This window comes from Dermacentor andersoni, chromosome 11 (assembly GCF_023375885.2).
Source record: "Dermacentor andersoni chromosome 11, qqDerAnde1_hic_scaffold, whole genome shotgun sequence".
Lineage (NCBI taxonomy): Eukaryota > Metazoa > Arthropoda > Arachnida > Ixodida > Ixodidae > Dermacentor > Dermacentor andersoni.
In genome coordinates, this window is record NC_092824.1 from 35390774 (window position 1) to 35409305 (window position 18532).

The 18532-nt window shown below is 46.7% G+C and overlaps 1 protein-coding gene across 1 annotated transcript in view; it reads left to right on the forward strand.

Annotated features, from left to right (window-relative positions):
- The window catches only part of LOC126518154 (uncharacterized), a 118331-nt gene that overhangs the window by 71486 nt on the left and 28313 nt on the right, over window positions 1-18532 (forward strand). Inside the window, exons 5-6 of the mRNA XM_055064457.2 lie at window positions 422-598; window positions 8460-8636. Coding sequence (XP_054920432.1) covers window positions 422-598; window positions 8460-8636 — 354 coding nt within the window. The remainder of the gene's footprint in view (window positions 1-421; window positions 599-8459; window positions 8637-18532) is intronic.

Sequence of the window (18532 nt, forward strand, 5' to 3'; positions counted from 1 at the left end):
AGAGACACTTCCCCCACCACATAATTCCCTAAACCGTGAAGACGTCGTCGCGTGGCGACAGCTTCAATCTAATTCATTTGCCTGCCTCTTTTACCTCCACCTCTTCCACCCCACACAATATCCCTCATACTGCCCCTGCTGTGGAGCGAAGCCCACAGTATATCATTGCTCCTGGGAGAGCCCACACCTTCCGGGTTACTCGCCTATTCCTTCACCTTCCTCCTGGGAGACCGCGCTGGCCAACTTAGTCCCGCAAGAGCAGCGACCGCTAAACCGGCGGGCACGCGGAGTGGCGTGAGTCAATGGGGCCCTGAACTAGGAGCTCCGCCCTACGAAGAAGTCACCCCATCTCATTACAAATAAATGTTTTCTCTCTCTCTCTCTCTGCTGACTCGCGGCTCTTCGTTGATTCGTGTTGCAGACGGGTCCCATCGGCCGAAGGCAGCGCCGAGGAAGACGGCGTCGAGTTGACGCTGTGCGGCGGCGACGAGACCTCGACGACCAGCGGCCGCGGCAGCACGTGCTCGGCGACGGCGCGCGACGCCTCGCGGACCGACCCCTTCTCGGACGTCTTCAGCGACCTCTCGGACTCGGACAGGTGCGGTCTCGAACGACCTGCCTCGTGCTTGCGGTCTCGTTTAGCAACTGTTGGTGGTTTAACTGTTGGGAAGAGCGCGCCCCTCCTTGCGGTATCTCACGTATCCGCGAACGCGCCTGCACCAAACGATAGTTCAGCTCGAGATAGAAAACAGTCAGGCTATGTGTGTGCAGAAAAGGGACAAGGCAATCCCGGGAGATCAATCTGATCCCAGATATTGAAGATACGTTTGCGATTAGAAAATTGACCTAGCTCACACGTTCTTATGCATCAGTGGTGCAGCGTCATAAATACCCAAGTGCCTGGACGGGGGGAAATACTTATGACGAAAGAGGTAGTACTTACGAATCCTTCGCAGAGCCATTCCAAATACAAAAGAGCTGAATCGCAGTGTTGGAATTTTTGAGAGCTATTACTAGCTCTGATGGACTGATAGTTCAGCCGGTAAAATGGCGGGGTTTCAATTCCATAGCTGACCTTTGGCTTTGGATCAATAGTCGTGCGGAGATTACGTTATCTTTGACAGTGGTGGCTGCGCACATCACCCGAAGCTGAAGGTTCGGCCTGAACTTGTGCAGTTTAACAGAACGTGTAACCCTCCATAAATGGCAAAACAGAACTATGTAAAGGGGACCCTAGCGGCGCTATTGCTACGAGTGTCAGTTTCCGTATGCCGAGTGCACAAAGGAAAACTTTGAAAGCAACTCTGGTGCTGCATTTTTTATGATATACTTTGTACACTGAAATGGCGCAGAGTATGGTGCCCAATTTTCTGCATCTCGCCGCCAGTGAACATTATTTAGCAACATACTGATGGCAATAAAAAATGCTGAGTCCGAAATCACAGAACTCACATACGAACAAATTTTCGCTGAAGAAAACTTGAATTGTGCAAGCGTATTCATCAAACGAGAAAAAGAAAATACGTCGTAATAGCGGCCTCCTTATCACATCCACCACAGCAGACTGACAGGTTGCGGTTGCCGGGTGGTACGACAGTAGTGCTGAAGAATTCCCAATATTTTTGGCGCAGCAGAAAAGGTGGCCTAAGTCAACCCACAACGGCAAAGTTGGCGCGAAACCGACACGGCTGCGCGATAATTCTAACATAGGGACAGTCCACTCTCAAGTGCAACATGCCTTAAAAGCGGGGCTACTGAAAATGTGAGTCTAGCTTAATGTTTAGAGTACCGAGCTCCGAGAAAATACAAACCTATCCCTGTCCAGCAGGAATTAACCGCGCGCGCGCATGAGTGGTAACGGGCTCTGCAATGAGGCGAGGTCGGCACTCATTGCAAAGAAATGTAAAGAGTCAACGTTGAATTAGGGAGCGATGCGGCGATCGCGGGCTCTCAACGTCGCAAACACTGCTGCACCGACGCGCTCCCATCTGTACAATTGGAGGCGGCTCATAGTGGTCGCGTCATTACCTGAAAGGAGTATGAATCTATGGACCGTTACCTGGGAGCACGGGCCAAGCAGGCAAACAGCTACGTACTGAAACACGAACAGGTAATCAAAACGACATGAATGAGGAACGAAGCCACGAAGAAGCATAGAACGCCATGGGGGTTAATCAAATATGAAATAGCACGAAGTGCATGGAAAGGGACTATTGATCCAGGGCTTACGCTGGCTTAAGATCTTCAAAACAGACGGGGCTAGAGCGCTGTTGGACGGTGAACGCTGGGTGCAGATCGAAAAGAGACGAGCAATAGAAGGAAAATTGGACTGGGTGTTGTTCGACCTGTGAGCGGCTCAGGGCAGCACGTGCTTCAAATTACGATCTCGAAATTTGAACGAAAACAGAGGGACGGCTAGGTTAGTTATGTGCAGTAGACCGCAACAGTTTACGGACAACATGAGCGCATGCCAAACGGCCTCTATGCGGCAGTTCCTCCGCGTCAACAGCTGTCAAGAGCAGCTCTCTGCATGGAACGTGTCCTTTAGTTCTTCACCACAGTGTCAATTTTACTGCTCGACGCAAGATTCCCTAGTTTTCTCTTTCTCACACAGTGCGCGCTTCGATGGAATGACGTCAGACTGACGCCTTACGTGCTCCTTTCTCGTGAGCAGTATCATTATGACTCATATTGCTGATACCAGTAATGTGGTTCTGGAATGATATCATTGCGTGCCACTGGGTTGCGCGATCGCGTGGGAACGAGGAAGTAGGAAGACGTCCCGTGAATAGAAAGATAATCTACCCACTGCCTAAAAAGAAGAGGTCCCATTTCCGGCCTTACGACGTTCTCGCCGGCCGGTGACTTACCGCTAGGTGACGCGGAAAGGCAATTTGGCACGGGCTTGCGTGGTCCTTTATGTTTTTCGGTCCATTGTATCTTTGTAGAAAATATGCTCACTCGCGGCGGATAAGGGAACCTAGAAACTAACCATCAAGTATTACGCTAGTTTAGCGTACAATGGCAGAGAAATCGATGTTAAATAGAAGCTAAAAGATGGGTGCCTTTAAATGAGGACATACTGAGGGGGTTCTCGACTATGTTTTGATTTCAACGAAACGTTTATATGAAATTTTTACAGTATATTGATGGCGCAAGGAGAGGAGGACATGTAATAAAGCGGCGCTTTAATTTTTGAAGTGCCAATAAACACAACATTACAGTAATGGGGAGTTTTTGTTTATGATCTTGGCTGTATTTAATGTTTTCCCATCGTGTTCACAGATACTGTGGCCTTTCTGTGATAAACCTCTAGTAGATAGGCAGCGTCCACGTTGTACATCTTCGTGTGGTCCTGCATCTATGGCGCTGTATTTTCGAAATGCTAAGATATAAAACATGTCGTTTCTCGGTAATTATCGTGCAGAGCTACTTCAAGTGCTTTTTCGCCAGATCAGACAAAGCAGCGCTCCAGTTGTATGCTGTTTTATATCCGAACCATCTGCGCCGCGTATGAACGACGTCGGTACTCTGCAATGGGTCAAGGATGTTGTCCTTGGCACGGGCACGCACGCCTGTGTATGTTGAAGAGGCAAGGTTATTGTGCGAACTGCGCGAAATGCACGAAAAAACAGCATCTACAAAACCCATCGCCAAGCACATCTTTGCGGTGTAGTTACTAAGGCAAATGGCACGCATGAAAATGTTGGCACGGCAACTGGCCTAGTTTTGCACTGATTTATAGGTCCCTCTTAATTCGTCGTCAGATCCGCGACCGCATTCCTATTTCCTTTCCCTAAACGCCCACTAATCCTACGAGAACTGCCAAACAACCAGCAAGGACCGATCGGATTAAGCCATGGCTCAGGCCGGAAGTGGCTCGAAGATTAGGCGTGGCCTTAGTTGCCTGCAGCCACTGCACATAGCAGCACATACACGTTACCGAGAATACACGCATGATATTATGTTACGCAACCCGTGGCATTAAGCCACCCGATAGCGTAAATATCTGCAATCTGGCTAAATTTCAAGCTGTAATGGTAGAAAACCGTAGCAACTTCCATTGCAGCAAGTTTGTATTCTGAACGCTTCGCAACCACACAGCCCAAATTGAATTACAGGTGACTGTGAGCTTCAGCCCTATCTCTCACAGGTTCGCGCTTGGTGCTCGGATTTCGGCATGTCGAGAGCAGGAAAACACGTCAAGATCTGAAAGGACATATAACACCCTATCGTTCGTATAAAAAAAAAATTAAGGCAGTTTCACCAGAAAGGCGAAAAGAGCAACAAGGTTTGGCGTTGCACTGAAGTTGCTCAGTCGGTGTTCTGAGAATCCATGGGGCCGACACGTTGCGATGACGCAACACACGAGACAATTTCTTCGGCGATGCAGACGTAGCACCAGGGTCTTTCAATGCTTTTCTGATGGTACCCTGGCAGCTAGCTATTAAGCGTCTCACAACGCAGGCGTTGTGGGGAGCGCTGCTACCCGCGTTACAGCCTCAGTGGTGTACGAGATGAGACAGAAGGGAAACGAAGTGTTTGTAGCATTGAGTGTACCGTCCCTTCCGCTCAGCCCGCAGTATCAACCGTCGCGCTGTGCGCACGCACCTGAACAGAACGAACACTAGTGTTTTTGCGCACAACTATCGTACGAAGAACTCAGGTCAGAATGCTGCCCTGTCTGAGGGTGAGGGGGAGGCTACCCTGTCTGAGGGCTGCCCTGTTTGAGGGCGTGAGGGCGTCTTCACTTGGGGGTGTCGTCGTAGCGGGCAAACGAAATGTCTTTGATGACACAAAGCAACTGAGAAATGGCCATAATGTGTTGTGAGACGTTGGTGTAAATGAAATGGCCGTGACTCATAGTGATAGACTCAGCGCGCTGTTCGCGATTTAAATCGCAATTATAACTTTAATTTGGCGAAGGCAATCTGAAAAACCAGTAAGTGGCGCGGCGAGGCGATGAAGTCTTGGTACTTCGGATGTAGTATATGAGATTACTGTGCGCAAGTTGGCTCTTAAGAACCGCATACATATTGCCTAAATTGCAGTTTGTATATTATTGGGCTTTTGCACCTCTTTATGTGCGTATTGCGAAGTAAGACATTATGCAGAAACTCCACTGGAGTTGTCTAAGTATGTGCAAGCATATCCCAGAATTTCACTTGGGCCATTCTCTAATTTCAGGCTGGCCTACCCCAAAATTTCAAGTTGGCCCTCCTGCAAATTTACGTTGGCCCACCCATTCATTTCAAGTTCCCCAACCACAAACTTTCGATAGGCCCGCCGTCAAACTTAAGTAGGCCCAACCACACATTTCAAGTTGGGCCACCCACAAATTTCTATTTGGCCCACCTCCAAACTGAAGTTGGCCAACCCCAAATTTCCGTTGGGGCAATTCAAATTTAAGTTGGCCCTCTCCCAAGGCGCTCGTGACGTCTACACCTCCCTCTTACACAAACTTACAGTTCTGCCGAACTTTAAGTTTGTTTATCCCCAAGTTTCACTTGTCCGACCCCTACTATGGGCTTCCCCGTGCATTTTTTTTGCTCCCCAAGTATCCCTATGGGTACGAACAAATATGATCATACGGGTATTCACTCTGATCATTTTTTTGCTTCTATTGTTCCTTATCGATTATAAAGCTACCAAACGTCTACATTTGCACTGGTATAGCGATTAAATATCTCAACTTCGCAAATTACGATTTTTTGCGTGTATATACAAGGCATTCCACTGTTAGTGTGACGAACATATTTTGCTGGCGCACTCGCAAAGAGTGCTTACGCATTAAGAAACTGCACACGAGTGGAGTAACGAGTTGAGTGGCAGGGTAGACAGAGCTGTTCAATTCGTCGCGGAACACAGGAGGGCTGTTTCACGCGCGCGACTTTGCGAATTAGTACAACCAAGTTCTGTGGTCCCTGTGCGATGCGAAATGCAATCGGTGAACTGTGCCGTGAATGGGTGCCAGAACTGAAATATTAACACTACTGCCATACTCTAGCACTTAGGTTGGCTTTTCCAAAAAAGAAAAAGAAGCCTGGCACATGCAGCCAGTAAACACATAGCATTCGACATTAGTTTGTGTTACTTAGAAAGAGCCGTCGCTGAGGCGCAGATTACGACACCACCTATTGTAAAGATATTTCAAACTCTCCGTAAAACATCAACTACACAAACATCGACTTGATAAACAAAATATTGCTATCTTACGGCTAGAGCCGTACTTGCCGTCGGGCTCAAACCAATGCCGGCGTATAATCGCTATCACGCTCACTTATCACTGTTTCCAGCATGTTGCTTGTGCACGACTGCACCCTTGAAGCAGATGAGAAAATTCTGATAAAAATGTTCCACGGCGTTTTAGGATTTACCACTGTATAATTTTAGAATAACACCAGTAAGCTTTCCTTTGGACTGAAAAAACAAGCAGGTACCGTAAAAATTCGTTGTCAGTCCTTTAAGAGGAAGCTTTAGTTCGGGGGCTCTTTTCTAGATACAGGGGAAGGGAGAAATCGTTTTCCTCGGCAACCACGGCACCAAATGTGATGAAGTTTCTTGCATTTAAAGAAAAAGTTAAATTCTAGTGACTGTTTGCAAGGAATTTCCGATCTAGGTTGTTGGTTCTTTAATAAAAATTGTTCAATATTGCACCATTTTCAGAAAACGATACTGCCAAGTTTACAACTGTGTAAAGAAGCAATGACTAAGGGTATCACAATTCTGTAAATTCCAACTAATAGTACATCTCAAGCACACCAAACAAAGGTATTATACATGGCTCCTAAATAAACCACTCTTATCTGAGTAGAGCTTTTTCAAAACCCTTGTAAACAATGTAACGTATTCACGTAAGACATAAATTGAAAGACAAAATTTCGCCGCTTTGAATGCTCTGGCGCATAGAGTTTACAAAACTGCGATATCTATTTTTCGTGCAGAGCTACGAAATTGTAAACTTAGTTCTTCAATTTCGAGCAAATCTACATATATTTAAATTTATTATGGACGCCCCAAATCAATATTTCGCTACGAACGGCCACTAAATTTAACTTTTTCTCTCAAATGCTGCAAATTTCAATAAATTTGGCCAAGCATGCAGTTATCTGAGAAGACCATTTCTTTGTTTTACATGTATTTGAATAGGGGGCGCCGGAGCTACGCCCGAGCTAAAGCTTCCTCTTCACCGTCAACGCGCGAGCCTCGCTAGCACCGTAGATACGAGGACGGCATGGTAGCGTCAGTGTCGCCGCAGCGCCAATACGCCTCCAATGTCCATTTATATTTTATTGCAATAATGAATATCTCTGCGGAATCAAACGCTGTAGGGTTACATCAGTGCAAGGCTCTCGACCACGATGACGTAGACCGCCGGCTCTGATTCGTACTAGAAAAAAAAAGAAAGAGTAATTTTCACCCAATTACGTTGTTCGATATCAGAACTTAAGGAGCGTAGACACCAATTTTAGTGCCTGAATTGTTCGTAACACAGCCTTTGCATGCACTCCAGAAACGCTTTCACGAAGTATAAGTGATAGCAGACGGTTAAGGGTAATTAATTTCTATTTTAATGTCCAGCAACCAAGCATGGCTCCCTTCTCTGGGCTCATCGCTATAACCATCACGTAAACGTCATTCTTCCCAGCAAAATGCGCAACGTTTTCAAAAAGACTGCACATGCCTTTGAAGAAACCCGACCGGCAGGCGCAAGTGCGGGTCTCCAACGATGGCTCTGGCGTAGACAAACGTGGGCGCACGGGTGAAATCGAGCAGACGACGGACGGGTTCCGTGGCCGTCAACGCTTGGGTGGTTCACGCGAACGCTGTGGCGTCGGGTACTCCTGATTTACTCAACTGTGTGATGGAAATCGCGGGATTTTTAACTATCGGAGATGCGATCCTGCACATGCCGGCTATTATTATGGTTTCCTGTTCACGCTGAGTAGTTACCAAGAAAAAACACAGCTGTTACCCCATAATGTGGTGTCCGCACTCCTTAAACCTCTATCGCCACAGGGCTGATGTGGCACGCTCCCTTCTATATGGCCAATCTGTGGATAAGATGAGACGATCGAGGGTTTCTTTATCCTCTCGCCCTTCTATGTTCTTAAGGAAAAAAAAACATTTTAGAAGGAGAGTGTAGACAAATTCGCATAGCTTTTTTTCATTCCGGACATTATTTAATTGGGAACCTTCTCCTTCGGACACTCCATAGCGATGCTTGATCAACCGTACGTGATGACCTTTTAGTTGCTTCAAATGATATTCTCCATAAGTTCTTCGTGCGGTATATTTCATTCATCTCTTCCAGAAATGTTCAATTCTTTATAATAATAAGTTATCTTCGTTCCTAACACTACCCGTATCTTGCCCACTCAAGCACAGTGGGTAGGTGCCGTCAGTGAAGGAAAGCGAAAGGAAACGAAATGCTGGCGTGTCTTCTGCCTTTCCCGCAGTGAAATGGAGGAGGAAGAGGAGGAGACAGAGGAAGAAGGCCTGCAGCGTTTTCTGCGCGCCGTGGCCTCTCGGCGGCGTGAGCGGTCCCGCGCGCTCGCCTCGTGGAGTCTGGCGCCCAGGCACGTGGGACCCGAGCACCGCCTCCTCGGATGCGCCACGTTCATCAAGAACTACAGGTGCGAACGCGTGGTCAGCGGCAAAAAAAAAAGGGGGGGGGGGGGACGAGAGCGCACCCTAACCATTTCTGGCCAACTGATTCTCGAAATATTTCTAAGGCTTTCGAAAACAGATCCGACGCTGAAGAAAAGGTGGCAGGGATGCTAATCTTAGAATTCTGACTTCCAGAAGCGCTTAAATTACGAAACATGGCCATTTCGTGCCGCATATTGACACGTGTACTTATCTTTATCGGGCGACCACGCTTCGCCGCCTAACAAATGCTATCACACAGCGCGGGACGCGCCTGCATGTATCCGAAGTTTCTGGAAAGTTATCGATGCTTCTATCCGCGGTCTGTTGTCGCCGAACCTTGTGTTATCTGATTTCATCGCCTGACGCGAATGGTGTAGAACTATGTGGAAGGCACGCGGGTCCCAACGATTAGTCTGGAACATTCGATGACTGCTCTATAAAAGCCGACGCGCTTGACCCGCTGATCAGATTTCCGACTATCGCCGACCGTGTTCGCCGCTATCGTTGTGCTATAAGTGTAGCCTGTTTTTGTGGGCACAGGTTCGCCCAATAAAAGCTAGTTTTGTATTCCACCATATTGCTGCTTTCTTCACCGTCACTACCACGTGACAATATAAACGTGGTTCTTTCTGATTTTTCGAAATATCGGCACGCTGCAAGAAGCTGGAGTTTGGCACCTGTGTGGTATCTCTAGAGCATGCCTCCTGAGGCATGTTACTTGTCATGCGCGGTACGAAATTCGTCTTCAAAAATTTTTTTTGCCATACTTCACAGCTTTATGACTATGAACTAAGAAGTTCTAAGGAGCATGCTCTGCCTCTAGTGCCTTCATTTGTTGGCAATTCAGGAGAGAAACATTTGATATTTTTAAAAGTGCAATGTTTCTTTAAAATTTTTCCTGTCTATTTATTCTCATCCATATCAATGAAACATAAATTTCTTAGGTTATTGATAAAATTCACACCAGAAGTGGTTAAACGCTCAGTTGAGGGAGGTGTGGGTTGTGCTGTACTAATGCTGCTGTACCTTTCTACAATACAGGGGGGGGAAAAAGCGTCTTTTCGCCGTTTGATGTGGCATGCTTCTTCACCCTGATATTTTAGAACGCTCCACGAATAAACAATGCACTTCGACTCGACAACGACGGTGGTGATGACGTGATGCTTATTGGTATTCTCTTTGAAACGCGACGGAGACAAATAGTCAAATAGTGTGCTAGGTGACTGTTCACATTCACTACAGAAAACAATTGGAAGCGCCATCTCTCGACATAAATCACGGCTACGCTTCAATGACACCCCACCGAAATTCTTGGGAACTGAAGCTTCTTCTTCAGTCGAGGATCATCTGCGAATACCGGGGTCAGACAAAAATTCGTAGCCGTTCTACTCCGCAAATGAGGGCTACCAGCGGCGCTGTAAGAAAAAGACAAAGCACACCACTGGGCCTAAAAGTTTGCTTATTCTGGGCTTTTCCATTCCGCATTCGTAGAATACTCCGCGACCGCGCACAATCGATGCTAATAGGGGTTATACCTGTCTGGGTGTCCAAATTGTTACGCTCAAAGCTTCTCAAGACGTTGGCTCGCCCGCAAAAAAGTCATAAGGCCGTTCTATGCCGCTTGTTGATACATGTATCCGTGGCGAAATGGTTTCATTATCGGGCTTCTGTGCTAGAGGTGCTGTTTTCAAATCCTGCCGACAGATGACTAACGATTATTAAATTACTTATTGTACAGTACTTTGTGAGAGATGGCGAATTTACGAAGTAGAAGAGACGTTTAAAGTCAAAACGAGGAAGTTTAGGAAAATTCGGGTACTTCCAATTATTCCCATGCTGGTTGATCTGCTCCAATTCCAGCTCCCGCAGACGCTAGCACCATATTTCCCTCTAGTAAATATTGCATGAATCTACGTAGTGGGCGGTTTCTTAGCTTTCGTCTTGCTACGCCAGGTGTCAGCAGATGCCTTACTCGTTCGCTTTGCCTCCTCAGAGGGCGCGGGAGTTTTGAGGCACGGACATTGAAAAATATGTATGGGAGGGTAAACATATGGAGCTCTGCTGTAGAAGACTCATTGCGACGTCGCCTTGAGGTTAATGTACCAGCTAGCAAAAATGACCCTCTCGAGAACAGAAGTGGAAAGGGTATTGCTATTCCAGCAATGAGCATGCTAGCTCTTTTATGTCGTCTGCTTTCTTGGCGCAGCGATAGTGCACCCTTCAGGCACATCAGGTAATATGTTTGTACTAACTCAGTGCATGGAGATTTCAGTAGCTCAAAGTAAGCCTTTATTGATAGCGTTTCTAGACACTAAGGGAGCCTATGATAACGTAGACAGGGAATTATTATGGGATGTTCTTAAGCACTAAGGCATAGAGGACGATTTCGTGGAGCTGCTGAGGGAGATGTATAGAGACAACCGAGCACAAGTTGTATGGGAAGATCAAAAATGTAATGAACTGGTGGGAATTCACCAAGGACTGAAGCAAGGATGTCCTCTGCCTCCGTGATTGTTCGCGCTTTATGTGAAGGGCATAGGAAGACGACTGGAAGACAGCGAATTAGGGTTTGATTTACCCTACATGCGTAATGTACAAATGGTGCAACAGAAGTTCCCTTGGCTGATACATGCGGAGGACATAGTGCTACTATCGGACAATAAATGAGATATACAGGCACTAGCGAACATATGTGGCAATGCGGCGACAAATCCTCAAAGCCTCAATTTTAGCACAGAGAAATCGGGAATTATAATCATTAATCAAGGTACGTGTCGATTCCACAGCAAGTCATACGCGTAGTCGAGCAATACGAATACCTCGGCGTATACGAAAACGACTAAAATGCTTACAAAAGCACTCGCCAAGAGAACCCGAAAATAAAGGGAAAGCGGAATGCGGCAATAACGAAACACAGAGCATTGTGGCGCCACAATAAGTACGAGGCGGTGCGTGGACTCTGGAAAGGAGTAATGGTGCCACAGCTAACGATTGCAAATGCCATCGTGTGCTTAAAGTCGGATATCTTGTCTCGGTTGCAAGGCCGTAATAAACTTACCCGTATGCATGGCCCAATGCGTGTTCATCTATAGAGGTACGTCGTCTATGGAGGTGTCGCCTATGGACCTTATCGGCAGTTCTTGACTGGTTGCATGGGGCGGGCGCGTATCGTGAGTACGCAAGAGGAACAATATGTCCTTCTAGAACAACGACGGGGGCGACAGTGAGAATGGGCGCGCTGGCGGTAGGAAGTCTCTAAGGCCGATCGCGCGTCCGTCGACGAGCCTGGAGAGTCGTGCGTGCCCACCGACGAAGACCCAGCGTGCCTGCCAAAAACGGCGGCGCAAGCAGAAACGGGAATGTCAGCGCAGGCGACTGGACGCCGCTAAGGCCCGTCGTAGCAATGCCCTATCCATTACTCAAGTTACTCCATTACTCATTACTCCTTAATTCCCCTATCAGGCGACGATCGGCAGCGCGCCCGTGACGAGCGGGCAAGCGAACAGAACCCAGTACGTGACCACCGAAGGTGGCAATTCAGCACTGGAGAGACAGGGGCTTTAATTGCATATGCAGGTCGTCCCACATAACTTGAGCCAAAGTTTTAGATATGAAAGGCACTCCGGACGCGTGTTGAACCGAATTCAGTGTGTTAGCACTGGCCTTTTTAAACTTTGTTTCAAGCTATGTGGGACAACCTATATACAGCCATGAATTTATATAATTTTGACATTTTAGAAGAGCACAGAACAACTTCTCTGGTCGTCCTTCGCAGAGTGGAAGGGCCGATGAATACATTAAGGGCCCCGTGTCGCTGAAAATCCGCTGTCGGCGGCGGACGTCGCTTAGCAAGATATCATTACGGACCACAACCACCCAGGCACTGCGCGTGGCGCAGAGATGTCACTGATCTAATTGAATTCCCCAAAGTAACATGCGTCAGAAAAATTGCAAAAGTACAACCTGAACACGACCTGCACAAACGATAGCGTCTGATTGTAATTTCAAGATACCAGAAAACCTAATTCTGTTACGCGGGAACTTATACACTGTCCCCCTTTTCAGCATTTCCACTATGTTCAGAACAGCTATGACCGCCGAGATTCGCGCGTGCCTGCGCGCGCCTATCTCAGAGGCTCTAAAGCGGCGCATCCGGTTTCTTCCAAGCACTTCTAGAAGGCGCTCACCTCCCCCGCATCACGACTCACCCCAGGAGCCACGTTTCTAATAGAAAGCTCGCTTTCGTGTACGGCGTACGCAGGGAGCATTAACTCGTAAACAATACGGTTATATAAGCTGCAGTTGCCGGGAAGCGTGAGAAGCAGAGATCTTTGAATAATGCTATCGCGTTCCACTCCTAAAAGCGTAGCTTAAGCGCCCTCCAATTCTTTTAGACCTTCACTGCTGCTAGCTAATAACCACAAGCACCTAGCTCATTTTACCGCGCCTTTACAACTAATTCATGTTATCTCCAAAAGGGGAAATTCGTCATTAGGTTAAAGAGCGCAAGTTCTTGATTGTTTACGATGACACTGTCAGGACAACGTTAGCGGTTGCATTAAAGTTTGGTAAATATTTGCTTAACATTTGAAAGGGTACTAGGGCATTTTTGGGAGTCATGCGACATAGCAATCGCCTACTTCTCGTAAGCTACCTCGGCTCCGGTAGTGACATACATCTCTTGGTGTATCTGTTCAGGGCAAGTGTTGTGTGTTGCATGAACCTGTGTCCGACGCGTTCTTCAGAGTTGCACCACGGCCTAACATAAGCAGGCGGAGTTTATCTCAACTCGCACATTTCTATATCTCATCCCTATTTTATTGCGAAGCATCCTCCTACATGTGAACGCAATTTCTGGCCTGTAGCTAAGTATTTTCGTGAGCCGATCCCGGAGTACTGCCTTTTAAAAATACGTGTCACTGGATACAGGACTCTGGGTATGTGCCGCTCTTGAACGAACCTCTTTGAGGCCAACTTGAGCAGGTGGATATCACAAAAACAACATTTACGCATTGATATCAACCGGAGTTGAGCACTTTTGGGGACTTCATCTAGTTTACGGTAGGCCTCTGTGTATCTGTCTGTCGATGTATGTCCGCGCCTAACGTCTTTCAGATCAGTTGAGGTCACTAGGTAGTTTCTAGTCAAATGGCTAGAGCATAGAGCTCATGGGCTGAGCGATCTGGGTTCAAAAACAACCGTTGCAGTAATTGGGTCGTTTAGCATTTAATACTGGGGATGTGGCGTTCCTCAGTGAACGTTTGTCACACCAGCTTGGGTCGCTGGAGTGTGCGCCACTGTGTGTGTCGCTTTTCGATAAACCTCTCTGGCGTCAACATGTGTCAGAGTGTATTTGCCACAGTGTATGCGCCGATTTTCAATAAAATTCTTCAATGCGCCAACTTGAGTCCCAGGGTATGTGTCGCTCGGTATGTACAGCCTTTCGTCATAATCATTATATAAAACTTATAAATAACGAATATGCAGAAACTATGAGATAGATTGCTAATTGAAATAAAGTCGCTGATCATGCCGAGAGTATGGTTGCACCACCGACATTTTCTTCATTGCTCCTTTCTTTAGGGTTAGCAATTTTTCTTTACTCCAATACGCACAGTGCCGTGTTTCCGGTTATGGTGGATCATTCACGGTTGTGCAACTAAACAATTTTCGTACCTCCCTAGGCACGGCACTATTTGAGAACAGATTCATTTTAGACTCCTTATCTATGTAACTGAAGTACGAAAGTGACGCGACTTTTCGCAGAGACGCATTAAGAAGGAAACTACTGTATATCAGCAAAAGGCAATTTTTCTATTCTAGCAGATTTGCGTAAAACGGAGAACCGTACGCATTCCGAGCGTTTCTGCATAGTTTCATCGAAGTAAAACAAATTATTCTTTCAAGAAAGTAGCTCATCATCATCATCATCATCATCGTCATCGTCATCATCTATTGATGTCCAGTGCAGGACGAAGGCCTCTCCCTGCGATATCCAATTAACCCTGTCCTGTGTCAACCGATTCCAACCAGCACCTGCAAATTTCCTAATTTCGTCGCACCACCTAGTCTTCTGCCGTCTTCTACGGCGCTTCTCTTCTCTTGGTACTCATTCTGTTAGCCTAATGGTCCAAGAAAGTAGCTACAACCATACTAATATGATTAGCATTCTTTCGGAACTTGGCGCACTATTGCGGGCCTATCTGTCGGCCTGCGTCTCTAAACCGTTTTCCCGCCAACTTTGGTTGCTGGCTAGCCATTGGCCTAACTGTTGTGACGTCGGCCTGCTGCCCTGATGGAGCCCGGTTGGAAGCGAACCGTCGAACCCACTTTGCTCTGGCGGTACGCGAAATTCGGTATGTGCCCCTCTTAAATGAACCTGTTTGATGACAACTTGGGTCATCAAGATGACAACTTGGGTCACCACTGGCTATGTGCCCCTCCTCAATGAACCTCTTTCACCTCTACTTGGGTCACCGGACACCTGACGCACTTCAATAAACTTCTCTGACGCCAACATGGATCGCTAGGTAGTACACTCAACTGGCTACACTATTTAATGAACATCTCAGACGTCAACTGGGGTCGCACTGTATGCGCAACTGGTTATGTTCCGCTCTTCGAGGAACGCCTTTGACGCCAGCTTAGGTGATTGGGTAAGCACAATTTGGCATGGGCCGCTCTTCAATGGTCCTTTTTGACGTCAACTGGGGTCAGTCGGTATGTGCCGCTGGCTAGGTGCCGACCTTCAATGACTAAACAGTTTATTGAAATGTATCCCGTGTTAGACGGAAACTAACCCGGGTCACATATATTCAGAAACATCTAGCGCTGGTGCTCCTAGATGGTACAGCGCGTTCAAAAAGAAAGCGGCCGAGAGGCGCTGGGTTGCATAGAAGCCTGATACACGACGCGTTTTGGCGGTGGCAATACGGTGGGTCGGTACATGCTCAAATGCTAATTGCATTAACGTCGACAATCATCATGAGGTGAGTTCTGCTGTAATTTTCTTATACCTAATGCTTGCCCTGGGAGACCAATTCATTGCGGGATATAGGGTACAGCGTTAATAGTATTTGAAATGCCGTACCATGTGCTAATTAAGCCGCTGCATCAGTTCAACGTAGGTCAGACGTGGGTGAAGCCCGAGAGTTATTGGCTTGATTTCAAGCGTGCGGCCATCAAAATTAGGTAAGGAACTCTCCTCGAAAAAATCTTGATTTTGGCCTAATACAGCGGCTGCCAAAGTGCAGGGACAGTAACGGTTAAGGTATCCAACAAATCCACAATCCATAAGTCATTCTGTAGGCATACATTTTGAAATAACTTTTCGGCTATGGTATTGCTCGAGGCCGCGGATCGGATCGAGACAGCCGCATTTCGACGAGGGTGAAATAAAATGCGCTCGCGCACTTTGATTTAGGCACTCGTTAAGGTACACCAGGATGTCAAAATTAATCCGGAGTGCGCCACTACGGCCTGCCTCATTATCCGAGTGTAATTTTTGCGCGTACAGCCCCATGATCCAATTCAAGTTTAATGCTTCTGCCACGATGCGATGTGCCATGTGAGGCAATGACAATGCTCAACCTTCTCTGAGGTTATGAAATGTGGCGCACAACAACGCCTCAAGCAAACACCTCTTCCTTTGTGTTTTGTGTGCTACGCAGAGAAACAGCCACAGTGCACGCAAGGTAACGTTTAACACCAACTCCACTCTCGTGTCGGATAAAACGTTGAAGAAATTAAACAGTCGCCGTCAACATCACGGCTAGTTATTGTTAATCAAAGCAAACAGCACAGAAAGCTTCGCGTACATCGATTCCCACAGTGCGTTTGGATCTGTATTTTATTCATTTCATTTAGTTTTATAACTCTGAAATAACCGCTTCATGAAAGATTCGAGCTGTGTTGAATCCGCGTATGTTTCTAAAGAATAGACCCGTATTAGATTTCTTATCTATTTCAGTAAAGCATGACACTGCCGACGATTTTCTAGAAGTATTAAAGGGGCAAACTGCTGCACTTCAGTCAAACATGACCATTCTTACACATTTATGCATTTAACGGAACGGAGATGCATGAGCATTCTGACCGTTGACGCATGGTTTGCAAGCGAAACCAAGTTTCGCTCAGAAAGCTAGCTACACATATAATTACAGTTAATTATCGTCCTCGGAGACCGATTCATTGCTGGCTGGTTAAAACGGGCCGGCTTACTAGCAATCGCAGCGCCCTCCCACATTTTTAGTGAATCTGCCTAAACTCTTCAGGAAACGGATTGTTTGGATGTCGTGTCAGGGGGATTTTTTTATATTCAAGTATCCTAAAGGCCCACACTGGCATTACATAGGGGAGCTACAATAAATTAGTGATAGATAAAGTATTCGCATTTAAGCAGATAATGCATGCTAAAATCTTGCTAAAAAGCAAGATAATTTTGGTTGAAAGTAATATTTTAATCCGGTACACCTACCCGAACTCTTCGAGGAATATCTTCGTGTCTGGCGTCACACTGCAACTGCCTTGGATTCTGAAATGTAGCAAGTATTAGGGCACATAAAGAGAAACGTTTAATCAATTTGTAGTAATAATAATGCATTCGTGCATCAACTATAAATATTTTTGCAGTAAGGGGTTCATTACTACAAGAAAAAGAATGCAGGCTAAACCTTAAATTTTTGAGTTCCATGTGGAACCAGGGCGTAGGAAAGTCCATATGACACCACGAATTTCAAAGCATTTTCCCCATTTTAGGCTGCTGTGGTGCAGTAGAACTTCTTGAAAGTTGCTCAGTTTCGTCTTTCGCTTCTTTAGAGAAGAATTTAGTCCACCTTGTATTAAACAAATATTGTCACGTGGTGGTGACGTTAAGAACACAGTGGCAATACTGTGAAAGGCAAAACTAGATTTTATTGGGCGAACCTGTGCCCACAAAACAGGCCACACTTATAGCACAACGAAAGCGGCGAACACAGTCGGCGATCGTGGAAAATCTGATCAGCGGGTCAAGCGCGTCGGCTTTTATAGAGCAGTCGTCGAATGTTCCAGACTAATCGTTCGGACCCGCGTGCCTTCCACAAAGTTCTACACCATTCGCGTCAGGTGATGAAATCAGATAACATAAGGTTCGGCGACAACAGACAACGGATAGAAGCATCGATAACTTTCCAGAAACGTCGGATACATGCAGGCACGTCCGTCGCTGTGCGATTACAGTTGTTAAGCGGCGAAACGTGGTCGCCCGATAACGATAAGTACACGTGTCAATATTGCTTTGTGCCAAGCTCGCGCCGTTAACATTGATGACGCCACGACGACCCTCTGCGGGAGCTTCTAGGTGGTGGGACCACCCGTCTTTCATTTCTTTCTTTGCAGTTTCGGTTTTACCAAGCGTCATCTCACAGCAAGAGTTTATGTTTTGGCCTTGTAAAACGGTAATTTAGTGATACAGCTAGCTCAGCTGATTTTTCTCCTTAGTCTCCCCTTAAGCTGAGTTGGGACATTTGGTGAAACAGGATGCCATGGACGTAGCTGTTGGTCCGCAGTTTCCTACTTGTACACGTACTGTGATGTCCCAGACGCACTATGTCATATGTTATGGGGATGTGTCGGAAAGAATGGCACCGTAGACCCCCAAACACTAACCGAAGAGCAGTGGGAGGCCAAGCTATTAGACCCGGACCCGAAGAGACACTGCAGCTTAATCGAACGGGCACGGCAGAGGACCATGGCCCGCGGCTACCTGGAATATGCAGGCCGCCCACCTAAGAAACAGACGGCGCTTGCTGAGAATAAAATTTTATTCTCTCTCTCTCTACATTTAAGATACCTGAACATTACTAGAGGTTTAAATTCTGTAATCTTCCTTTCTTAAAAC